This window comes from Cetorhinus maximus, chromosome 18 (genome assembly GCF_964194155.1).
Source record: "Cetorhinus maximus chromosome 18, sCetMax3.hap1.1, whole genome shotgun sequence".
NCBI classification, from domain to species: Eukaryota; Metazoa; Chordata; class Chondrichthyes; order Lamniformes; family Cetorhinidae; genus Cetorhinus; species Cetorhinus maximus.
In genome coordinates this window covers 23,955,671-23,981,535 of record NC_135896.1, presented here as the reverse complement: position 1 = coordinate 23,981,535, position 25,865 = coordinate 23,955,671, and the positions used below count along the sequence as shown (strand labels likewise).

The 25,865-nt window shown below is 40.5% G+C and overlaps 2 protein-coding genes across 2 annotated transcripts in view; one reads left to right on the top strand and one right to left on the bottom strand.

Annotated features, from left to right (window-relative positions):
* The window catches only part of ubr7 (ubiquitin protein ligase E3 component n-recognin 7), a 26,832-nt gene extending 967 nt beyond the window's left edge, over positions 1-25,865 (top strand). Inside the window, exons 2-11 of the mRNA XM_078562221.1 lie at positions 721-854; positions 1,768-1,828; positions 3,537-3,632; positions 3,729-3,782; positions 13,674-13,779; positions 16,240-16,433; positions 19,905-20,069; positions 21,213-21,381; positions 22,208-22,269; positions 24,565-25,865. Coding sequence (XP_078418347.1) covers positions 721-854; positions 1,768-1,828; positions 3,537-3,632; positions 3,729-3,782; positions 13,674-13,779; positions 16,240-16,433; positions 19,905-20,069; positions 21,213-21,381; positions 22,208-22,269; positions 24,565-24,657 — 1,134 coding nt within the window. The 3' untranslated portion in view covers positions 24,658-25,865. The remainder of the gene's footprint in view (positions 1-720; positions 855-1,767; positions 1,829-3,536; positions 3,633-3,728; positions 3,783-13,673; positions 13,780-16,239; positions 16,434-19,904; positions 20,070-21,212; positions 21,382-22,207; positions 22,270-24,564) is intronic.
* btbd7 (BTB (POZ) domain containing 7) overlaps positions 14,762-25,865 on the bottom strand; it is a 66,937-nt gene continuing 55,833 nt past the window's right edge. Inside the window, exon 11 of the mRNA XM_078562211.1 lies at positions 14,762-15,156. Coding sequence (XP_078418337.1) covers positions 14,995-15,156 — 162 coding nt within the window. The 3' untranslated portion in view covers positions 14,762-14,994. The remainder of the gene's footprint in view (positions 15,157-25,865) is intronic.

Genomic DNA, 25,865 nt, shown 5'->3' with positions numbered 1-25,865 from the left:
TAGCTAGTATTTTCTTTCAAGGTACGACCTGGTCCTCGAGTGGGTCAATATTTATAGGGAGCCTCTTGCAGAGGACCATTTTGAAAACCACTACCCTATAGGGATCCTGCTGCAGATAACCCAATGCACCTTCTACAGCTTGGGAAACTCCTGAGTTTGATACTTTGGCTCGTGTTCAGTTTGATGATTTATAAGCACACTGTCCAAAATCAGCTGATTGGGCACAGACCAGCAATCAAGATTCTAAGATAAAAACAAAAAACTGCGGATGCTGGAAATCCAAAACAAAAATAGAAATACCTGGAAAAACTCAGCAGGTCTGGCAGCATCGGCAGAGAAGAGCAAAGTTGACGTTTCGAGTCCTCATGACCCGAGGACTCGAAACGTAAACTTTGCTCTTCTCCGCCGATGCTGCCAGACCTGCTGAGTTTTTCCAGGTATTTCTATTTTTGTATCAAAATTCTAAGGCCTCCCTCCCTCCCTGATCTGTATTGCTCAGTGGCACATCAGCTGGCTTGATACAGTGCATTGTACAGCCTATTTTCAAGTTAAATCCCATACTTGACTGACCTTTGCACTTTGGCCTCCTCTGAAGTTCCTTTAATCTTAAGATTAACCTCTTATGGATTTACTCCAGTAATTGCTGCATTAATGGTTGGAAGATTGTCGCAGCCTCACTTTGTAACCTCGTTCATTCTGAATTTGCTGTCTACCTTGCAGGGCTATGTGAAGAGACAGGCATTGTATGCTTGCAATACTTGTACACCAAAGGGAGGACAGCCTGCTGGCGTCTGTCTAGCTTGTAGCTACAAGTGTCATGAAGGCCATGAGCTGTTTGAATTGTACACTAAAAGGTACGCTGTTACACTCCATAACCCTCCAAGCTGAGCTAAGGTACTAAATTGGACAGTGAAGGTAAACCCCAGAACAACATATAAGGCACCAAGGCAAAGGTGCAAGAGGGCACAGCCTCAGGGTTGTGACAGATACCACAATGTATTCTTTACGCAGAGGGTGCTGAACAAATACAAGTTTGGTTAAGGCCAGGATTTTGGGCTCATTACTGATGGTGTTGGAGCCCGGTGGCATGTTCAAACTGCAGCCTGCGCCATGTGCAGTTGCCAAGCCCTGTTAATCTGCCCACGAGCTCACCCAACTTGTTCCGGTTGTGCTTTTGTTTTGTGGCACTGGAAGGTTGTTCTTGGGGCTGTCGCCTAATCCGCGGACTGAATTTAAATGGGGATCTGTTGCGACCAGTGACTGGGGATCTATGCAAATGAACATGATCTATAGAAATGGGAAGATTGATTTTAAAGTTTTATATGAGGCCCCTGAAGCTTCATGTGATTCCAGTGTGCATTCCACTGAACCAAAGATCTTGGCTGTCCCAAATGACAGAGGATGATCTGGAAGGATGAATTCAAATGTATGGAAGGTTTGGGTGATGAAACCCCAATAACATATTGACTAAAACTTGATGAAATCTGTTGCAGATGCTTAAGTGAAAATGTATACTTAAACAGGAATGGTTTTATGGCAGTAGGCAATGATAGATATTTGTAATATTCTGTGAGAGTTAAATCAGTGGAACTTGGCTAAATTTCACTAATATTTAAATTACTGCATGATATTAGGTTGTAAAAGAACGCAATGTGACAGAGTGCTGACTTTAACAGAGCAGTAATCAAATTGTAAATGCTTGTTTTGGAGAGTATTTTCTAATGCTAAAAGATGCCAGCTCATCGCTACCTTCTTGAATTGTTCTAGAAACTTTCGTTGTGATTGTGGGAACAGCAAGTTTAATAATCTGCAGTGCAAGTTTTTCTCGGTAAGTTTCTGTTGCTGTGGCCAATAACCTTTTTAATCCAAGTTAATTTTCAATGTGCTTTTTATTAGTAGTGCAGAAGCTGTTGTAAAGCCTGTCAGCAGGAGCTAAGGACCATGGGTGATTCTAGCATGTTAAAGCATATGTTGCACTTCTCAGTGTTGGCTTTTGATGTAGACTGCATGCTCCATGTACCAATGCTCCAATTGTGTGTCCTCTTCCACACTACTTTTTGTTTTAAGTACTCTTATTCTTTTGCCTCTATTCACTTCCCCCACCCCAACAATTGTTTTTCAGTGCAAAAGTAAAATGCTGGCAAATCTGAACTTAAAAACAGAAAATACTGGAAATAATTCCAGGTCAGGCAGCCCCTGTAGAGAGTGAAAGAGAGTTAATGTTTCAGATCTGTGACCTTGCATCAGAACACATTATAATCACCTTTTTAGTAATTTACTTCATCAGCAAGTGGACCCAGTTTCCAAAATCCTATGATCTCTGTACCCTTTGCAAGATATCCAGTTCCAGAAGGTGCAAATTAAAATTGTATACAGTAAGTCCGTAATTTAGAATGGGAACGATCATTGAAAACAAGATTTATTTCAATGAGCATTAGTTAGAGGCCAAATTCCAAATGACAATACTTTCAACCACCAGCTTTCTCTGACAACAGTGAATAAAGGCCATTTGGAAATTGGTTTTACTTTTTATTTAACAATGATAGAATGGTTCTCTGATCAGACGCAGTAACATTTGTAGAATAATGGTTAATAAATCCTAAACTGAGTGTAAATGCACTAGCATAATTCAGTACAGGGGGTGAGAGTGATAGAAAAGGCGCCTGCTGGATGCACTCTGCCTTAACAATCCTCTGGTATAAAGCTGAACATACAAAATTAACAGGCTGGAAAGACACACTGGTGCATCAAGCCTGCTTCACATCTTTACAACGGCTGGAGTATCATGACTGGACATTTCTTATCCAGCTCCTCTCTCCACAGCCATGTGTTCTTGCTGGGAAAGGCAAATCCCAGCAGATTGGGCAGGGAGAAAGGAAAATTCCTCTCCAACACCCTTATTATCTTGTGCAACAACCAGAAATAAAGTCAGATGTTGCTTTCTGGAGTGGAGGTACCAGGTCTAGGAGTCAGAGAATCCATGCTGATCAGCGTGTGTGGCTGGGAGAGGGCAATAAGGGAGAAAGTAAATAAGGAATGGGAGGGATGTAGAGGGGGAAAAAAGTGTGGACAGCCAGAATGTTGGGGTGAAGTTGGGAGGAGGAAATGAGAAACCAGGCAGAGACATATCATTAAATGTTGAGGCTTTTTGTCATGTTCATTTTCTTTTTGAGCACCTCAATCTAGAATAGTAACATTGCACTTTGGACATGTACACATCCCAGGTTACACATTGTATTTACAATGTGCTGTTGTGGAGAAGGAATTGGTGATTCATCAATCTTTTTCTATTCTTTTCCAGTTGCATTTTCTGAAAGCTTTTACATTGAATTCTGGACCATTTCACATGTGCCTTCATTCATTTATTAATTATCACAGAGAGCCTGATGACCATTGTAGAATGTTATTCGACATATAAGTACTTCTGAGTTTCATTTTAATGGAGTGATGCAGTTTAATGTTTGCAGTTATTTTATTAACCAGAAAACAGGTTTTCACTGATTTTTCTGCAGCTTTGTTTTTTTTCTTCTTAACAGGAAAAAGAAAAAGCAAATTATGGCAATAAATATAATGACAATTTCTTCGGACTGTACTGTATCTGCAAGAGGCCTTATCCGGATCCTGAGGATGAGGTAAGGTATTCAGAAACTGGTCTTGGTAGTGCTGCAGATTTTGGTTGCAAGGCACGACCACTGCCTCATGGAGCCTGTCTCTCCTTATTTTTCTAGACCCCTGATGAAATGATTCAATGTGTCGTCTGTGAAGACTGGTTCCATGGAAGGGTAAGGCAACTGTTCTTTCTTGAAGTCTAATGATCTTTCATTTTGGAACCATTGAGATTTATGGAACATAGTTCATCGCTTGTCAGTCCAAAGACAAATCCTCTGACCTCTCCCTGTAGCCTTGTGTTGTCCATTTCAAATATTTATCCATTTTTTCCCTTCAAAATATGCAATAATCTCTGTCTCAACCATGCCTTGTGGCAAAACATTCCATGTTCCATCAGCTCTTCATGGAGAAAGTAAAATAGATTGTTGTTACCTGGTTGTTAGCCAATAAGACTGATTTGAAGTTGTTTTTTTTTAAATGATTGCTCTCCAGTTATTGCTAACTGAGCTTAAGTGCAGAAAAAGGAAAATAATCTATTTAATTTAAAAGTACGCAATGGATTGAAGTGATTTTTCTTTTCTGTTATTGCTATCCAAACTCTAAGAAATGTTGTACTGAATCTGCTGTTAAACCTACTTGGTATATGTGAGACTGTAGCCATCAGCTCTGTCTGACCAATAGTAGTATTACTTAAATGCATGTTGCACAGCTCAAAGCATGACACAGCAAGGTCTGGGCTGTATGTTTATTGATGGCCAAAGATGATGGATTTAGCCTTCTCAATGTTTAGCTGGAGAAAAGGAAATAGACTTGTAGCTCATAATCTTCATGCCCCAAAGCGTCTTATATAGGAACAGGAGTAGGTCGTTAAGTCCTTTTGAGCCTGTTCCATCTTTCAGAAAATCATGACTGATCTGCAACCAAACTCCATATACCTCCTTTGTCCCATATTCCTTAACAGCTTTTGTTAACAAAAATATATCAATCTCAGATGTTTAAAAATTTATTCTTTCATGAAATGTGGGTGTTGCTGGCAAGGTCAGCATTTGTTGCCCATCCCTAATTGCCCTTGAGCTGAGTGGCTTGCTAGGCCATTACAGAGGGCAGTTAAGAGTTAAGCACATTGCTGGGGGCCTGGAGTCACATGTAAGCCTGAACACGTAAGGGTGACAGATTTCCCGAAAGGACATTAGTGCTTTAACCAGTGGGTTTTAATGAAAATCGATGATGGTTGTCATGGTCACCATTACTGAGACTAACTTTTACTATTGTTTTGCCACCCTTTGCTGTTCTTTGTGTATCTCCCGTTCTCTAGGATCTGTGCATTTTTGACAGTGTTGAATTCTTTTATTTCTTACTGCTTTAGTCGCCCATGGCTGTTTATTTTTTTGACAAGTCGAACTCTTGCCTGTTAGGTGTATAAATTCGTTCTGTATCAAGTTAAATTCTACTTTTGGACACTTTTTAACCAATTTAGCAGATTTGACCAATTTACTGTTAACTGTTTCTCACATTGCATTGAAGTCACTCTTAGCTAAATCTAGAATCTTCAGTTGTTTTGCATTTCTCCCTTTCACACACTGCGATTAACATAATCACATTATGATTGCTGTTGGATCACAGTTAACGATGGGGGTGTTAACTGAATCCACTTGTTGCCAAGCTAATATGGCATGTCTCCTTGTTGGTTCTAGGACATTGTTACAGAAAACTATCTTGAACGCACTCAAGAAGTTCACTACCTTTCTGACATGTGCTAGTCTATTTATCCCAATCTATGAAAGTTAAAATCCCCCATTAAAACAACTCTGCCTTGTCTAATCCCTGCATTTGTACATTTGATCATTTCACAGTTGCTAGCAGGGGGCCTATACGCTACCGCCTCTTCCAGTCTTTAAGTCCTCTCCTATTACTTCATTCTACCCATAAAGTCTCCAATTCCTTCTCAGCTTTCATTATCTTATCATTGATGTGATTTCCATCCTTAATTACTAAGGCTACTCCTGCCTGCTGCCATTTTCCCTATCTTTCCTGATATATTTAATTCCCAGCCCTGACCGCTTTGCAACCATGCTTCCATAATAACCACCATAGCGTACCCTCCATGTTGAAGTTGAACCTGCTATTCATTCACTCTGCTTCTTTTACTCCTTTTTGCCTTTGTATAAGATATGCCTTTGTTTGGGCTACATGCCCTAATTTCTCCTTCTGATGTGATATTTTACTCGCACGTTTCTTATTTCTTTCTTTTAATTATTCAACATCTTTTAGTTTCTATTTATCTCTACCTCTTGTGCATTAAGTACACTTTCTGACTGTTACTCCACTGTTTTCAAAAATAAAAACAAAAAACTACTGCGGATGCTGGGAATCCAAAACAAAAACAGAATTACCTGGAAAAACTCAGCAGGTCTGGCAGCATCGGCGGAGAAGAAAAGAGTTGACGTTTCGAGTCCTCATGACCCTTCAACAGAACTGAGTAATATTAGGACAGGGGTGAAATATAAGCTGGTTTAAGGTGGGGGGTGGGGGGAGAGAAGTTGTTGGGGGGGTGGTGGTTGTAGGGACAAGCAAGCAGTGATAGGAGCAGATAATCAAAAGATGTCACAAAGGAACAAAGAGGTGTTGAAGGTGGTGATATTATCTAAACGAATGTGCTAATTAAGAATGGATGGCAGGACACTCAAGGTACAGCTCTAGTGGGGGTGGGGTGGAAAGACTGACAGGGCATTAAAGGTATAGATTTAGAAATAACGGAAATACGTGGGAAAAGAAAAATCTATATAAATTATTGGAAAAAACAAAAGGGAGGGGGAAGAAACGGAAAGGGGGTGGGGATGGAGAAGGGAGTTCAAGATCTAAAGTTGTTGAATTCAATATTCAGTCCGGAAGGCTGTAAAGTGCTTAGTCGGAAGATGAGGTGCTGTTCCTCCAGTTTGCGTTGGGCTTCACTGGAACAATGCAGCAAGCCAAGGACAGACATGTGGGCAAGTGAGCAGGGTGGAGTGTTAAAATGGCAAGCAACAGGGAGGTTTGGGTCTTTCTTGCGGACAGACCGCAGGTGTTCTGCAAAGCGGTCGCCCAGTTTACGTTTGGTCTCTCCAATGTAGAGGAGACCGCATTGGGAGCAATGAATGCAGTAGACTAAGTTAGGGGAAATGCAAGTGAAATGCTGCTTCACTTGAAAGGAGTGTTTGGGCCCTTGGACGGTGAGGAGAGAGGAAGTGAAGGGGCAGGTGTTGCATCTTCTGCGTGGGCATGGGGAGGTGCCATAGGTGGGGGTTGAGGAGTAGGGGTGATGGAAGAGTGGACCAGGGTGTCCCAGAGGGAACGACCCCTACGGAATGCCGCCAGGGGGGGTGAAGGGAAGATGTGTTTGGTGGTGGCATCATGCTGGAGTTGGCAGAAATGGCGGAGGATGATCCTTTGAATGGGGAGGCTGGTGGGATGATAAGTGTGGACAAGGGGGACCCTATCATGTTTCTGGGAGGGAGGAGAAGACGTGAGGGCGGATGCGCGGGAGATGGGCAGGACACGGTTGAGGGCCCTGTCAACTCCACTGTCTTCGTTTTGTTTGTTTTAAAACTATTATTTATGATTTTTTTCCAATGGGTGATGATTCTCACTGCCATTTACTAGTTTAAAGACCTACTGACTGCCCTTTTTATCCTTTCTGCTAGGACCCTGGTCCCAGCCTTGTTCAGATGGAGTCTATCCCAGTGGTACAGTTCCTTCATATACCAGTACTGGTACTAGTGTTCCGTGAACTGGAATCCCTTTTTCCCACAACACTCCTTCAGCCACATGTTCGCTGCCTCAACGTGGTTATCACTATGCCAATTTGCACAAGGCTCAGGTGATAATGCAGACATTAACTCTTGAGGTTCTGTCCTTTTAATTTAGCTCCTATGTTCCTGGTACATTCTAAACAGGACCTCTTGCTGGGTCTTGCCTGTGTTGTTGGTCCCAACATGGACTGCAATAACTGAACCTTTTTCCCTTTCAAAGTGGTTTGAGATGTCCTCCACCCTGCAACAAGTGGGCACCATACCATGTGAGACTCTCGATCCTACTTACAAAGGATGCAATCTGTCCCCATAATTGCTGAATCCCCTATAACTACCACATTATTCTCTTCCTCTTCTCCCTTTTGGACAGCTCCTACTCCAAAGCGCAGTGGTCTGCATTCCGGCTGTCCTTCTGACAGTCGTTGTTCTCATTGTACCTCTTGGGTGAATCTGTTTCTGTGATCCTTGTTCTCCATCTCACCTGGGTTTTCTTTACTCTGTACACTATCGGTCACATCAACCTTGCCTGATCCTGTATCTTTCGGCAAGGTCTGATCAATGTTTGGAGCAAACTGTCTAGATAATGCTCCCCCACCCTTATAGGTTGGTATGTCTCCAACTTGCAGTCTAACTCAATGACTGTGAATCCAAGAGATTCGGGACAAATACATCGAATTTTTTTTTTCTCTCCCACTTTTTCATGGAATGTGGGTGTCATTGGGAAAGCTAGCATTTTTTTGCCCATCCCTAATTGCTCTTGCACTGAGTAGCTTGCTAGGTCATTTCAGAGGGCAGTTAAGAGTCAACCACATTGCTATGGGTCTGGAGTCACATGCAGACCGAACCAGGTAAGGATGGCAGATTTCCTTCCCTAGAGTTTAAGGTTGAGGATATTTTTTTTAGTCACCGTTACCATTACTGAGACTGGCTTTTAATTGCAGATTTTTAAAAATTATATTTTAATTGAATTTAAATTCCACCAGCTCCTGTGGTAGGTTTTGAACTCGTATCCCCAGATCGTTAGCTTGGCCCTCTGGATTACTACTCCAATGAAATTACCACTACTCCAATGAAATTACCACTACTCCACTGTCTCTTGCAGATGTGTTCACTCAGGACAGTCATTCTGCAGTCCAGCCACACGACTTGCTGTGCCATTTAGCCTAGGTCATTTATATCTATTTAGATCTCTGAAGGCGAGTCATACAGACTCAAAACATTAACTTTGTTTCTCTCTCCATAGATGCTGCCAGACCTACTGAGTTTTTCCAGCATTTTTTGTTTTTCAGATTTCCAGAATCCACAGTATTTTGCTTTTATCCCATATTTTACACTCTTTATGACTTACTCTGTTTACAATCACTATGCATCAGCAGATACTGTTTACTTGTGTACATCTGTTTAGAGGCACACAAGTTGCAAATAGTTTCCTGCTCACAGTCATTGGCACCTATTTGGATGATGATTACAGCCGATTGGCATTGACTATCAGGTTCTGTTCACGAGTTCCTTTTATAGTTTTTTAAAATTCTAAATTAAATTTAAAACGTTCACCACCAAATCCAAGAATTCCAATTCTCACCAAATTCCCAACTTCTAAATTTGGTTTATAATGCCTTCCATTTGCATCCACAATTTACAGCCAATGAAGTATTTTTTGAAGTGTAGTCACTGTTGTAAGAAATAGGACAATCCATGCTGTGTGATAAAGACCAACTTGGCTTTTTTAAAATTATGTTGATGGAGGGTTAAATAGGGGATAACTCCCTGCCCTTGTTAAAAATAATGCTGTGGGATAGTTTGATCCACCTGAAATAGCTTAATGATTCATCTCAAAGGTGGTTACTCAGTACTGCACTGGAGTAGCAATGTAGATTTTTGTACTGCAGTCTCTGGAGCAGGACTTGAACCTTCTGACTCAGTTAAGAGTATTACCAACTAAGCCTTTGCTTACAATGAAATTGCAGCTTGTTGAAGACTCTGCAAGTTGGACAAGCAGTCTAACAACACAGCAGCAGTGGAGAGGTAGCAATTGGCTATCATCAGCATACATGCAGAAGCTAACCCCAGGACTTCAGATAATGTCACGAAGGGTTGGGGGGAATGGGTGAATCTTTGTGTGACTCTGGATGTAATGGTGCAGTGTCAGGAAGGGAAACCCTTGCTTAAAAATAACCTGGTTATGTTGAAATAAATAAGAGTGAAATTAAGCAAGGACAACATAGTAAGTTGGCATGGTTGCCCATGTCAAACGCTGCAAAAAAGTCAAATGAGACTCGGGAATTATCTCTAATGCCTATTTTCAGAAACTATTGACAAACTGTAGTTAGGATGTGAAACATGGGGTAGTCGAGCTGAATGTCTTCACTACTTTTTTTTTAAAAGGAAGCCAGATTGGGGGAAGATGGTGGCATGGTGGTTATGCCACTGGATGAGTAATCCAGGAGACCAGCAATGTGGGTGATTCTTAATTGCCCTCTGCAACGGCCTAGCAAGTCACTCAATTCAAGGGCAGTTGGGGTTGGCAACAAATGCTGGCCCTGCCAGTGACACCCACATCCCATGAAAGAGTGGCGTCAAATGAGGGACAACTAACCTAACCTTACCCTATCAGTGTAACTTCTATTTAACTAGAGTGGGCGGAGACTTATGTGGACCATAAACACCAGCACAAACCAGTCAGGCTGAAATACCTGCTTCTGTGCTGTAAATTCCATATAAGTCTGTTTTTTGTAAGGATGGCAGATTTCCCTCCCTAAAGGGAACTCATTTTATTGTGCCAAACTGAACAATTCTGTTGGGCTTAACATGATTGAAGTAGATTGAATTAGACTGCTTAAATCAATGGGTTTAAGCTGTCCTTTAGAAGTTTAACTAGTTTTTCCTTGTTCTGTAAGAATTTACCTTGTAAAATATTATCTTCTGGGAAACTTAACCACTTAATTAACCAGCTGTTTCTGTTGGCCTTTGGATCAATAATAGCCATTGGCTGTATACGTATGTAATGTATATCAGTTTAGAAGTCATTTTATTATCTTTGCATCGTGTAAAAAAAAAGGTAGAAAACTGTATTCTTGATTGAAGGATCATTAAATTTAGGAAAACTTAATTTTTATTCAAAAGTAATGAAGTAGGCAAATGGATTAAATTACTTGAACTCCGATAAAGTGATTGTTTGTTTATGAAGGCTTTTAAAAATTCTCTCACAACCATCAATACAAAAATGTTTACAATTATATTAGGAAAAAGAAAGTGGTCAGGATTAATGTGAACCCCTTAAACTGATGAAGGTGATATTGTCAATGAAAATAAGGAAATGGCAGACATGTTGAGTAATTATTTGGTATTAATATTTGGTATCAATAGAGGAAGAGGTCAGCCTGCCAGACTAATATTGAATCGGGGACAAGAGCTCACTAAAATTAACATCAGCATAATAACAATGAAGCAAATAACGACATTAAAGAGTGACAAATCCCCAAGACCAGATGGTTGCCATGCCAAGTTTCAAAGGAAGTAGATGAGAACATTGCAGATGCCCGAACTGAAATCTTCTAAAATGTTCTGGAATCATTCCTTCAGATTGGAAAATTGTGCATGTCAGTCTATCTAAGAAAGATGACAGAGGGAAACAAGGCATTGAAAGACTAATTAGCCTAACATCTATTATTGAAAATTAATGGAGTCTATAATTAAGCATAGGGTCACTGAACACCTCAAACTTTCAGCTAATCGGAAAAAGCCAGCATTGGGATCATAGGGTTCCTAAATCATGCTGACAAACTTGATTGAAATTTTAAAGCAGTGACTAAAGTAATAGATTGGGTAATGTCAATGCATGTTATTTATAGGGACTTCCAGAAGGCATTTGATAAAGCTAGCAAAAGTTGAAGGCAAATTATTGATCTGATTTGGAAATTAGATGAGTGGCAGGAGATAGATTTTTGGGATAATGGACAGGTACCCTAACTGGCAGTGGTGTCCCGCAGGGATCTCTGTTGGAGCCTCAACTGTTAGGCGTATGTTTTAGTGACTCAGTAGATGGGTTAGAAAGCCACATATCCATGTTTACTGATGACACAAAGATGAGCGACGTTGTAAGGAGTACAGATGGAATCATAAAATTGCAAAGATATTAACAATTATGTTAATGGGCAAAACTATGTGACATGCATTTCAATGTAAGCAAATGTGAGGTCAGCCATTTTGGATCAAAAAAGGACAGAACTGGGCATTTCTAAATGGTGGGAACATTGGAGATTCAAAGAGCCCTGGGGTGCCAGGTACATAGATCACTAAAATGTCATGAACAGGTGCAGAAAATAATTAAAAAGGGTAATGTAATGTTTTGTATCTTGAGAATGCAAGAGGGTGAATGAGACAAAGATACACTTGAACTGTATGAAGCCCTTGTTAGATCACATGTGGGTACTGTCAGCAGTTCTGGGTACCAGACCTTAGGATAGAATATATTGGCCTCGGAAGGAGTGCAGCTTAGATTTACTATGATACCTGGACTGCAATGTTTAATTTACAAGGAGAGATTACACAAACTAGGGTTGTAATCCTTGAGTTTAGAAAGTTAAGGGCTGGTTTGATCGAAGTTTTCAAGGTATTAGAGGAGAACAGATGAGGTAGACAGAGAGAACCTACTGGTATTACAGTAACCCCCCCCATAGGAGTCTTTGACCAGACTTTGTAGTCTTAAAAACTGGAGATGGACCTTTCAGGAGTGAAATTAGGAAACACTTCTAGGCAAAAAGGATGGTACAAGTTTGGAATTCTCATAGCAAATGGCAATTGATGCTGGATCAATTGTTAATTTTTTAATTTTTCTTACCCAAAGGTATTAAGGAATATGGGGAAAGCGGATATGTGGAATTAGGTTGTGAATTAGCAATGGTTTCATTGAAAGGTGGAACAGACTCTGGCCTACTCCTGTTCCTATTGGAAATGGTACCAGTGAGGGGGAAAAATGTGATCTGGGTAGTCTTTGAGGTTCATCCTTCAGCCTGAATTGCGGCATAATAGTAAATCTGATCAACCTGCTTTGATTTTTGTAGCCTGGATAATTCTTAGTTTAAACTGTTTTATGGAAGCGCATTACAAATTCCCCACAATCATATACGGCTTGACAGTTTTGGAGCAGATTGTTAGGGATTGAGAGCACTGCATACTGAAAGTGGAGGTGGAGATGATGCTTGGAGCATTCTATGGGCCCCTCTGACCTCTCTGAATTTCTTATATCTCTTCCAGTGTCAAAACTCTGCCATTTTCTTCTAACCCTATCGATATTATAGTGTACCCGGTGTTCTGTGCTACTTGACTGTCACTCCCGTTATTAACTGGAGGGATATTTGGAATCCATTGTACAAAAGAGCTCTTCCTAAAGAATCTTTCAGTACAGAAGGAGGCCCATTGACCCATTGTTCCTGTGGCAGCCATTGGAAAAAGCCATCCAATTAGTTTGAAAAATCTATCCAACTCTTCTTTCCTTATCACCCTGCAAATTGCAAAACCCTTCAATAGTAAAAGAGAGGGAATTGGATATACATGAGTTTTTTTAATTCGGTCAAGGGATGTGGGTGTCGCTGGCTAGGCCAGCATTTATTGCCCATCCCCAATTGCCCTTGAGAAGGTGGCGGTGAGTTGTCTTCTTGAACCGCTGCAGTCCATGTGGTGTAGGCACTGTGGGTGTTTATCCAGTTCCCCCTCTTACTATTGAATCTGCTTCCAACTCCCTTTCAGGCAGCAGTATGTTTAGTACATATTACTTTCTGTATACTGTTAAGTTTATGAGCTCTGTTTAAATTGAAGCTGCTATTTACCATGAAGACATTTGACTGCCATTCGTCTTCTCGACTGGCGTTGGTGGAAGTCTGGCACTTGCATTAGGATCTGTAGTCTTAAGACTGAGGGATTGAATTGGTTTGGAGGATATTGGTAATGATTTCATTCATTGATGGGTGCTCTGTCCAAAGGCAGGTCCTTGGCTCATTGTCTGCTGATACTTCATCCTGAGCTGTTTTCTTGGCAGCTTTTTGTCTGTGGTGGTTTGCCATTGCCTTCCACTCTCGGGTAGCGTGAGAAGACAGGCCCCAAATCCACCTCAGCCGGAATATGAGAAAATATTCATATGAAACTACTTTTGATTGAGGATCTACTAAAATAACAGACTTGATTAGTAATATTGCACAATTCACCTTGATTCTGGCCGTGATCACAGTTTTAAACAATTAAACAGCAATTAATTTGTGACTGTTGTTTGATTTCTAGCATCTTGGCGCTGCTTTGCCAGATAACGAAGAGTATCAGGAAATGGTATGCCGGAGCTGTATGAAGAGATGCTCATTTCTTTGGGCCTATGCAACACATGTGGCAGGTAGGGAATCTTTTTGTCCTGCTTCAGTTGAGATTATTATCTGTTTTGTCTGAGAGCTGTTACTTTCAGTAAAATATCTTAATCAGGAGTTGGTTGAATGGAACAGTCAGCACCTTCACTGTCCAGCACTGCAGAGATGTTGCTTGCTACAGATTGCTTAACCGCGACAGCAGCCACAATGTCTGAATAGCACTGCAGTGGTAATGTTACCTGCTTTTAAGATGAACAAATATAGAGGAGCCATCTTTCACCTTGTCTTTTTTTTTTGGTGTGGTTGGGAGGGGGTGGGGTGCTGTTCTCACAGATCTTGGGGAAATGTTGATTAAGGAGTCCAATGTAATTCGGGCACAAGAAATAAAAACACGAAAAATCTGGAAATGCTGAGCAGGCCTGGTAACATCTGTGGAAGAGAAGCAAAGTTAGTGTTTCAGGCCCAGTACCTTTCTTCAGAACAGTTTTGAACTGTTCAGTTCTGAAGAAAGGTCCTTGAACTGAAATGTTAAAACTCTGTGTGTGTGTGTGTCTGTGTGTACGTACGTGTGTTATGTCTCTGTCTCCCCGCCCCCAAATTTCTCTCTCTCTCCAGATGTTGCCAGACTGCTGAGTGTTTCTAGCATTTTTCTGTTTTCCTTTGAAAATCCACACCTTTTTTTTTTCTTTTGTAATTTGGGTCCTCCCAGTGTTAGGTACACCAGTTTATTTTATCACATTATGACCATTGAGTAAGATTATCAAATGATGGCCAGATTTTCATTAGTAATTGACATCCGGTGGTGGTGTTCCTAAAAAGAATGCTAGTTTCCAGGGCTTTAACAAATGTGTCCTTCAGTTTGATATGCTGCCAGATGTGAAAAGGCTGTTGACTATTACTTTGTGTAGGGAGAGGAAGAGCGAGAGAGAGAGAACTGTCACTTTTGAAATTATTATTGAGTTCCTCCGGGTCATGGAAAACCTGGAAAAATCATAGAAATTTCCAAAAAAAAAAGGTCCAAAGTCATGGAATTTTATAAAGACAGGGATGAGACTTTTCTGACTTTGGGCACAATTCCAACTTTTTTTTCCAATGTTTTTCTAACATCCACTTCTCCCTCTCCGTAATTGCTTCACTTCGCATTGTCTGGATTCCAGTACAGATTTTGTTCTCCTCCTGCCTGATCCTGCCCGTTGCCACCGCTGATTGGCTGCCTCCAATGATACTCCCAAGAACAACAGCAATCATTGGCCGAGTAGTATGCACCAGATTCCCCAATCCCTCCTTTCTTGCTTGCCTCGTGTGAGGAGAGGCCGATTTGTTGCTGTAGAGGCAGAAAACTCAGTGAGTGCTTTCTTCAGAGCCAGAGCATGGTGTACAAGGTAAGGCAGAACAGGGACAAGCACCTGGTGGAAAAGACAACATTTAAAATGATGCTGCATCTCCACAGTTGAAACCCACACAAAAAATTCTTCACCAACGTGGAATTTTATTTTACTGTTATTGTGATGATGTCCATGGCAACACAGTTGTTTCTTTCCGCAGATTGTTCATCAAGCAACCAATGAGATTGTTGACAAACGATGCCCTTGGGGCCAGTGAGCTATGTAGAAAGTGGTGTGGACAAACAAGCAACTGGCTCTAAACAATACTCTTTCGATTTTTTTGTTTTTGTAACAGATGTGTGCATGAGAGTTGAGACCTCAGTAGAGGGAGACCAGCTAATGTCCAGACCTCTGACCATATAACCTGCCTATCAGCCAAGCTGACTCACTGCTTGACTTTTTCACTTCTGTAGGGAAGCAGCTAACCAGCCAAGATCTGACACACATTGTATAAACTTGGCTGGAAACCTTCACAGCAGTAAATATGTTTCACACCTTCAAGATTAACAAAAAAAAAAGCTTTCTGACCTTGTGCCCTACATATTAACGAGGAGGGAACAATCATCGTACTGCAGGAGTGAATGTTATTTTAGATTGGCTTTCAGTGATCCAAAGCCAAACTGACATTGCGTGTAATCTGCTGGAGATTATCCTCTAAGAAGATTGCTTTGACTGATTTCAATTTTTAAAGTACATTTTTAAATTTTTTTTGGAGTGCTAAATCCAGTATTAAAACTACTGCAGATGTTACCATTGAATAATCATAATATCAAACCATGGTTGGGCAGTGCAGTGCAGTTGTCTCGAGGCATTGGGCATGGTAGTGCCTTGCCCTTATTAAAGACTTGCAGTATCTTTGACTAACTTGTGTTTTAACATATTGTGAAGTGATAATGCAATGGTGGTTGTGACTGAATACAGAGTGGGAGGGAAGTTAAGGGTAAGGCATATTGTTTGTTACCCTTTGTCTATTTTATCTCCATTGAAGAGGAAGAAAATTAATGAGTGAGAGGCAGGTCAAGTATCCTGCTAATTATCACTCCTAACTAGAGGAAAGAGTCTGACATCTGGTCATTAAAGTTCCTTTTTGTACCCTCCTTCCAGTGACCAAAGCATCAGATGTTGGTAACAGTGGATCACTGACCAAAGTGGAGGATGGCATTGTTGATGTGTGTGCAATACAGGAGAACGGAGATTCACATAACCAGAAGACAACAGCTTGTGCAATGAAATGTGACGACACTGCAGCCAAACACAACGAACCCTCCACAAGCTGCAAAGTTGAGGAGAAACCCATGGTAACATTGATTTTTCGCCTGCTACTATAAGCTATTTACTTTGGGTGAACAGAGTAGACTTTCGATGTTGCTTGAGTAGAAGCTTGAATGTGTTTATGTACGCAGTTTATAACAATTCACCACATGCACTTCATTTTCTTGTAGTACATTCTGCCATGAAATCAGCCACTAAGTGGCGTAGTTGAGCACTTCACTCCCAACTAGGCAATGATCATAGATATTTACAGCACAGGAGGCTATTTCTGTCCATTGTACTTGTTCCAGCTCTCTGATCGACCTATCCACTAAGTCCCATCTCCTGTGGTTTTTTTTCTGGTACCTATATAAATCATTAGTTAGGCCACAGTTATAATTTTGTGTTTAGTTTTCAGCAACTTGCATTTGCCATGATCTAGTGTTGTGGTTTTAGCTGCAAGGAGAGCTGAGTAACTTTCATTGGAACAAAGCAAGTTAAGAGGGGATATAAAAGCCATTTACAAAGTTGAAAAATTTCGATACGGTAAATAGAGGGAGACTACTTCCACTGGTAACGAGTCTGTAACTAGAAGTTATCATTTTAAGTGTTTTTCCCATTACCCCGACTCAGCTGTTCAAGTTTCTCTGATTTTTAAATTGGCAAGTTTTAAGTCAGACTATTAAGTACAATTTCTAAATTTGCTGACAATGCCAAATTGGGGGATGCGCTTATTACAAAGGAAGATTATTACAAAGGGCAATACAAGAAATCACTAATAAACTTGTAGAATGGCTGAAATTCATCTGCCAATTAAAACTATAGTAAGGTGTGAAGTGATGCATTTTTGATCAGAAGAACAAGGAGGTCATATACTCTTTGGATAATGACTCAAACGCCAGAGGAGTAAAGGGATCTAGGGGTAATAGACAAATGACAAAAGTACTGACAGGTTAATCAGGCCATATTACAAAAAGAAACAAAGCTCTGGGGTTTATTTCCAGAGGGATAGAATTGAAAAGCAGGAAAATAATTTAAAACTCGTATAGATCTTAATTTAGACCACATTTGGAGTACTGTGAATAGTTCTGGTCTCCATATTATAAAAGGATATATACAGGCACTGGAGTACATGAAAAGACTGATTAACAAGAATGATATCAGTCCTGAGAGGGTATAACTTATCTGTGAAGAGTGGACAGGCGAGGATTTTTTCCCCCTCTAGAAAAGAGAAGGCTGAGAGGTGACATGATGGAGATATTTAAAATGAAGAGGTTTGATAGGATAGACACAGATGTTTCCACTTGTAGAAAATTCAATAGTTAGGGGTAATAAATCCAATAGGGAATTTGGGAGAAGCTTCTCGTTCCAGAGAGTGGCAAGAATGTGGAATACACTAAGACAAGAGGTAATTGAGGTGCATAGCATTATATACATTTTAAGAGGAAGCTAGATAAGTACCTTGGAATGAAAGGAGCAAAAGGGTCTGTTGATAAGGAGGCTCATGTGGATCATAAATGCTGGCATTAACCAGTTCAGTTAAATGGCCTGTTTTATGCTGTAGCCTCCAAGTGACTTGACGTACTCGGGCCTGGAGAAAGTGGTATCTTTCAGATCACTGATTTTTATTTTTGATCTACTCTACTCCCTGGCCCCATAAAAACTTTCGAGTATTGCCACTGTACTGCCATAAAGCCAAGAAGTCCAGACTCTGTCACTTCTATCTTCCATTTAAATGTTTTGAAGCATATCAAGTGATTGAAATGATTCTGCCCCCGAACCATGCTTTAAATCAAATGCACCAATTTCTGACTTATGCTGCACTTCTAAAGTCAGTCAGCAATCACTCCTAACCCTTAGTTGCTTCTTTTCTTCACTTACAGGAAACCTGGAGGCAATTGTAATCAATCGTACTAATAAGTAATTTAATCTATGATTTAATCACTGCAACTATAACCAATCCTTAAAGAATGATGTAGCCATACAAATACTGTGCTACAAGAGCAGGTCAGAGTCTGGGAATCCTGTGGCAAGTAACTCACCTCCTGATTCCCCAAAGCCTGTCCACCATCTACAAGGCACAAGTCAGGAGTGTGATGGAATACTCTCCACTTGCCTGGATGAGTGCAGCTCCAACAACACTCTAGATGCTCAACACCATCCAGGGCAAAGCAGCCCACTTGATTGGCACCCCATCCACAAAACATCCACTCCCTCCACCACTCCTGCAAAGTGGCAGCAGTGTGCACTATCTACAAGATGCACTGCAGGAACTCACCAAGGCCCCTTCAACAGCATCTTTCAAACCTGTGACCTCTACCAACTCAAAGGACAAGGGCAGCAGATGCATGGGAACACCACCACCGGCAAGTTCCCCAAGTGACACACTTGGAACTATATTGCAATTCCTTCACTGTGGATGGGTCAAAAAGCACTGTGGGTGTACCTACACCACATGGACTGCAGCAGTTCAAGAAGGCAGCTCACCACCATCTTCTCGAGGGCAATTGGGCTTGGGCAAAAAATGCTGGCCTAGCCAGCAACACCTACATCCCACGAACAAATAAATAAAAAATTATACTTAAAACCAAAATTCTGAACACCATTTTACTTTCAATTTCATTTGTGAATCCCTTCTTGCATTATGGGCTCTTGAGCATTATTTAATTCTCCTGGAACCAAACCAAGGTGTGTCACAGCTTCCAGGAATTTGCTCTGATTCCCAGTCTGGCAATTACTTCCAAAACTTTGAGAATTTCACTGCCGATCTCTTCCACCAGTTTCACTAGGCAGATCTGGGAAACGTTAGTTTCTCTTGAAGCTGGACTTTTCTTTTTCAACATGCGACCCACTCTCAATTCCTGCAGAAACATCCTGGTTTCTGTTGCTCATGTCCACAGCTCCTGGCAGACTCTGCCTTCTCCAAGCTGCCCACAGACACACTGCCTCACCGACTGTGAAAACAGCAAAGATATATTAAAAAGGAACCTTTCCCCTTATCCCATCTCCGTGGCAATGTGACACATATGGCCCATCTTCAGACAGAAATGCAAATTAAATCAACTAACTTTAAACCTCCCCTTTTGATCTGAAAAGTATATGGATACTTTTTAAAACCTTCCTTTGTTTACCAGTTGCCTTCAAACCTTTTTTATCTGGGGAAATTACATGAATAATTTAACACCCACCTCCCCCCCCCCCCCAACCCAAACCAACACACACATTACACCTTAACTTCAACCCCTCTCCTGAAATGCCTACAGGCAGCCAGCATCCTCAGTATTATTCAGAGGTGCCCATTATAATCCAATCCAGCAACACAATAGGACTTCTCCTTTGATCTGCAACTCCAGGTCTGTCTGATCAGCTATCCAGACCAAGTGTTTTTTAATCTATCCCACATTTAAAATCAGTCTCCCCTGAACCAGAATAATATCTTGTAAACCGAAAGTTAAATTCTAAAACATATTCATCTCAATTATACGCTTGTACCAAGATTGTTTCATTTTCTATCCCAGGCAGCCAATGGCGATGAAGCAAGTTGCAGCGTGAAGGAGGATACAGCTGCAGAGAACACTGGCTGCAAACTGCAGCAGGTGAAGAGAGGTGAATTGCAGAGAGACTGTGCCACTTACTGGCCTCTTAACTGGCGCAACAAGCTGTGTACCTGCCAGTCCTGCATGGTATGGTCTGTTGCATGACTTTCTTCTTAATTTGTAATTTTGAAGGATGTTTTGCTTGTTTTAATTTATCTTTAAAACACTGGAATGTTTTTAAAACAGAACAAACTCTTTACTGTAATTTATTTGAATCCAGTGATGATGGGGATAGTCAATAGGCAATCTGCATCTGTAATGAAATAACAGCTAATCAGTATTTAAGGTATGCGGTTCTTCACTGGAATTCTGAAGGGTTCCACCTCAAAATGTCAACAAAGCTCCATTGTATGTACATTTTTGTATCTAGGAATGTAAGTGCAAAGATGTGAAATTTGGCAGCATACCCCCTCTGAAAGCATAGTATTTAGAATGTTTGGATTCTAGACAGCGCAGTGGTTGGCATTGCTGCCTTACAGTTCCGGGGACCCAGGTTCGATCCTGACCTCTGGTGTCTGTCTGTGGAATTTGCATAGTCTCCCTGTGTCTGCGTGGGTTCCCTCTGGGTGCTCCGGTTTCCTCCCACTGTCCAAAGATGTGTTGGCTAAGTGGACTGGCTACAGTAAATTGCCCCTGTGTGTGTGTGTGTGTGCCATGTGATGGACTGGCCTTCCATCCTGGGTGTACCTGTCCAGCACCCATTGGCTGTCAGGATAGGCTCCGACTCCCTGCAACCCTGAATTGGATGAAGTGGTTCTGGAGAAGTGTTTGGATTCCTGACAACATTGATGTTGCATTCCAACTAGTACATGCATCCTGCAGTATTATTCTTTAATTCTGCTGTAAGTGCTTTTATGGACAAGTGAGTTGCTAAGGAACATGGTCAACGGTCTTGGCTGAGAAGCCTCTGTTTCATTGACACAGGCGTGAAAAGATAGATTTGCTCCTTAAAGGAAAATTGAAGTCTCTGGATCAACTTAATTCTGTAGTTATTTTAAATGGGAAACGAGGATCAGAGCTGTGTACACTGGAAGTTACACGAGTCTTTTAGTTGAGGAAATTCTGTCTTCCCCTTTTTGCAATTCTATTTTTCATTCTTTCACTTGAGGGGAAAAATACTCATGTCAATTTTATGTCAAAGAAAAAGAATCTTATTGATGGCATGTTGCTATAAAATCTCATGACTAGATCAATTTGTATTCACATGGAAGAATTGGTGCTTCTTTTCAGAACCTGTATAAAGAACTAGAAATCACCTTTCTGTTGGACGAGTTTGATACGGTGCTGGCTTATGAGAATAAAGGCAAAACCGTTGAAGAGACTGACGGGGAGAAATGTGATCCATTAATGACTGCCCTGAGCAACATGAATAGAATCCAGCAAGTTGAACTCATTTATGGTAAACTGGTCCTTTAAGTTATAGTTGAATTAACTTTTTCTGAAGTAAATTAATTTGAACCCCTACATTTTGAGTCACCTATTATAAAGCTTATTGCACAATGTAATTGGAAATCATTTAACAACCCCTGTGAAGCAAGATCACAAGTTGGGTCTCTAGTGTAATGTGCTAAGTTGCTAATTGGCCAAGCACCATTTCAACTTCTGTACTGAAAAATTGTACAGAACCTCTGATTGCAAAACAATGGAGAGAGTAAAATCTTTTCATATGAGTGATTTTTTAAAATTATGTTCCGGGTCTGGAGTGCAGGATGGGAGAAGTTTCAATATCACTGATTTACTTCCCTTTCTACTAGACCCCTCAAAGCTTCTGTCTTTTTCCCCCTCATGGCAGACTTACTAAGACTATTTGATAGAAATGTGCAAATATTTTGTATAAAAGCAAAAAAGAAACAATTTGGTGCTGTACTTGGAAGCTTTTATTGCAGAAAAATTAGATTAAGCCCAGGCTAAAACCTCATGAGCAATGAATTCTCCAGTAAGTTTTTTTTGAGGGAAATTGAAAATGAGTCTCCAAAAATGGCACCAAAGCAAATGGCTCGAGTTTCAATCGACAAAATACATGAAGTGTTTACTGAAAATGCTATTAAAATCTGTAGCTTTTCTTTCCTGGTAAAGAGCTAGTGCATCTGAAGTGTTGCTTGATGACAACAAACCTGTTCTCATTACTGAATAGAATGGTAGAGACCATAAAGTAATTACATTCACTCAGAATATGGGCTGGTTTAGTGAGCTGTTGTGTTTTTTTTCCCCCTACCCTTATCTAGAATACAATGATTTAAAGTCTGAACTGAAGGATTATCTGAAGAGGTTTGCAGATGAAGGAAAGGTAAGGACGGGTCAGTGTCTGATTCTCTGAAGTTTGTTTTACAACTTCAGAATTTAAGGGTCTAAATTAAACACCTAGTGTGGAATTGAGCCAAATAGACTGGATTCAATACTCTGCTAAGTTTATTGATCTTAACTGGGTTAACAGCAGGAGCACTGCCATTGGCTTCAGTGGTGAGGGGGGAAGAATCAGCCCAGCTTCCTACTCTTGACCACAATTCTATTGGCTCACTGGGAAGTGTGTATGTATATATAATTGGGTGTGATTGCTTCCCCTCCAACATGATCTTCAGGCTTGTTTGTGAAAATTTGGGTATTGGGTAAATTAGCACCATGAAGCTGGCATCTTTTGGGAACCATCCCTCAGTAGGATACAGTGCCAGCAGGAGGCGGGTAGGTGTGGTGGAAAAGGAAAACACTATGTTAGTTAGGGTGTGAAGTACCCTAGATTCCTGCCAAATTCTGACTCTTCTGCAAGACTGTGGAAGTGATCTAATCTAATTCCAAGCTTTAGGTCTTTCTGCACCGGTACCTCAAATTTAAAATCTCTTCATGGCCTTGTCATTCTAACCACCATTCTGACAACAAACCCCCATCTCTCCATTCCTGCAGCTGTCCTCTTCTGTACCCACCATCAGCAGCTGTACTTTGTAAAAAAAAAACCCACCTGACCAAATTTTTTGGTTAATTCTTTATCTTGGCATCCACTGTTGCCTTCTTGTCTCAAGATATTTTCCTAAATTAGATACTATATAAATACACGGTGTGTTGACAGACTTTGTTTATTTCATTTGCAAAAAAGCCTGATGGAAATGCTGTTTTCATTTAGCTTGCTTCATGTGCATTTATTATACTGCAGTGCATGAACATTTCACAGCCCAGCAACTTGTGCATTTATAGCCTGAATGCAGCTCCTGTTTGGTGTGAGGGGGGGAAATGGTTTTAAGCTTGAGCTTCCCTTAAGCTTCAAATGATTTCAACCAAGATGATATTGTTACTGGGCACTATTTATGTTGAAGCCAGAATAATCTTGGCAGAGCAAACTATGCCCAATCCTTCTGTAATTAAAAAAACATGATTGGAATAGACTTGGACAATAGTTTTCTCTGTATCCATATAATGCTCGGTTTATTCTAGGCAAGTCAGACTGGAAGGCTACCTATACCTGATCTGTGGTCGTATGAACTAAACCCTGTGTTGGTAGTTTATGGCTGCATCAACCTGTTGCTGACGTGGTACAGTCATGGCAAAGCATATCGCTCCACCCTTTTGTGTAGGGATAAACTAGTGGATTCAATGTGGGATGGCTTGAAGTTTGGGTGTAGACAGTTAGAAAACCTGAAATACAACAGCAGTGGGAATGCATGCCACCATTCATATACAGACTCTCTGTCTCATTGCCATTGTAATGCTCTGAATTAGAAATAGCATTAATTGATGCAACAGCAAAAATACAATTTAAAGTAAATTCTTCATAAGAAATGTGATGGTCCTCATTCCCAGCAGGAGATGTGATTTAACAATCAAGAGCCACTTTGACCATGGTTGGAGATATTCCATTTGTGAAAGGTCCACACAACCGGATGTCATTTGTGCCAATTAACCCAAATCTGTTGCCAAGAAGCACATAGCAATTAATAACTACCAGTCTCCAACAGAATTTTACTTCTGTTAAAAGGCCTTGGAAATAATGAACATTGTTGCTTTCCTCTGTGGGGTGCATCGCAGGTTGCAAGTGCCCTATCAGTAGTAACTGCTAATCTAAATTTGCATTTATAGACCATTATCTAAACAACAGTGAAGGCAGGGTGCTTGTATTAATTACTGACTGTGAGAGCTAGAGTGTAACATTAGGCTTAATACTATTTCTTTTTGAACCTAGCCAAGCTTTCTATTCTTTAGAATTAAAGTTCCCTCTGACATCATATTTTTGATCCCCAACCAACAATGCATTAGTGATCATAAACATGGGCAAGGTTTTACAAGTTGTTACATAATTGGCTGCAATAGTCTTGGGTTAAGAAGGGAAAGAGCAGTCTGAGTTGCTATACATCACCTCCTGCTGGAAGTGCATCTAAACAGGATTAGTCTGAGTAGCGATGGAGAAACCACTACCTAGAGCTGAAAGGAGTAGCTGAGCTGAATGAACTTTCTGGATTCCTAGATTGTTGCAGGTATAATTTCCGCTCAATAGTGGAAGTGAAAACATTCGTGCTGTACTAAAGTTGAAACCCTTTTGTTTTAAAAAGCAGTTGCATCCTCATTGAGTCATTAGTGCTATTTTTATATCCAACAGGTGGTTACAAGTGAAGATATACAGCACTTTTTTGAAGAGCTTCAGTCAAAGAAGCGGCGGCGTGTGGATGGAATGCAGTACTTTTGCAGTTAAAGCATAGACTAAAGTACAGATTACAGCCCCGAATAGAAAACATTGATTGCTCAGATCTAAAGAAGAAGAAATGGGTTCTCAATAATAGCAATTTAAAATTAACTAGTTGGCCTTTTTATTTTGCCTCTGTTTCGTATAAAGTTCACTTCTACAGCAGCAGAGAAAATTGTTTGTGCAGGAGCATTAGTAGAGAATTTAAAATACTGGTACATGTTTTATATAGTGAGGATAAAATACCCAAAGAGATGCAGAACTGAGTTTAATAATGGAAATGAGTGGCTTGTACGATATGCACATTGTGATTTTAAACTGCTTTTAAACAATCTTGTCTGTAATAAACTTTGCTCAAATAGGACGTGGACAGTTCTATCTCAGTCAGCATGACTGGGACATTCCTTGGGCTATCACATTGCACTCCCTCCCAAAGCATAACTTATCTTGGTAACTCTGGTAAGCTTTGACAGCTGCAGTGTGGCAGATATTGAATATCAAACTATGTACCAGCAGAAAATTAAAATTTTTGTCCAACTACCTACTTAGAACTACTACCACCAAGCAGAGGGATAGTTCAGTAAACTAAATGTGCATTTAGAAATTGTAAATGAAGATTTATGTTAATAGTGGATTGGACCCCTTTGGTTATGGTGGTGATGCAAGCAGATCTGGCAACCAACAGCTTGTTTACTGTGAACCAGACACTTACAGAACTGCTGCTTCTGGTTTAGGACTGCAGTAAGTGCATTAATGTAAAAGGACTGCTTGGTACAGAAAATGTTTCTTTTAAAATAAACTAAACAGGTATCCCATTCTACATGTGCTTTGTCGATGTAAGGGCAGTATCTACTTATAGTACTACCTTACCTGCAAACATTTAAACCCAGCTTTGATGTCAGGTAGAAATCCTGTATCTTCCAAATTTGGTCATCACCTGAGCAATTCTGTATTTAAGCTGAAACTATGTTCTATAAATTACTTTCTCAGTTAAATGTATTTTGTTTCCACAGCCTGTACAGGTTATAACAGAAACATGGTATTGGTTTTTGCATTGTCTAATGGCTTTGCTTCATTAAATTCTGTTTAAATATTTTAATGCAGCTTCTCCAACTTTGAATCTGTAAAGTTGACTGTAATGTCTTAGCTGATCTACTTCGTTACTAATGCTCACTAGGGGAAGATGGGAACAGCAAATAAAAACTTTGGTTACTTTG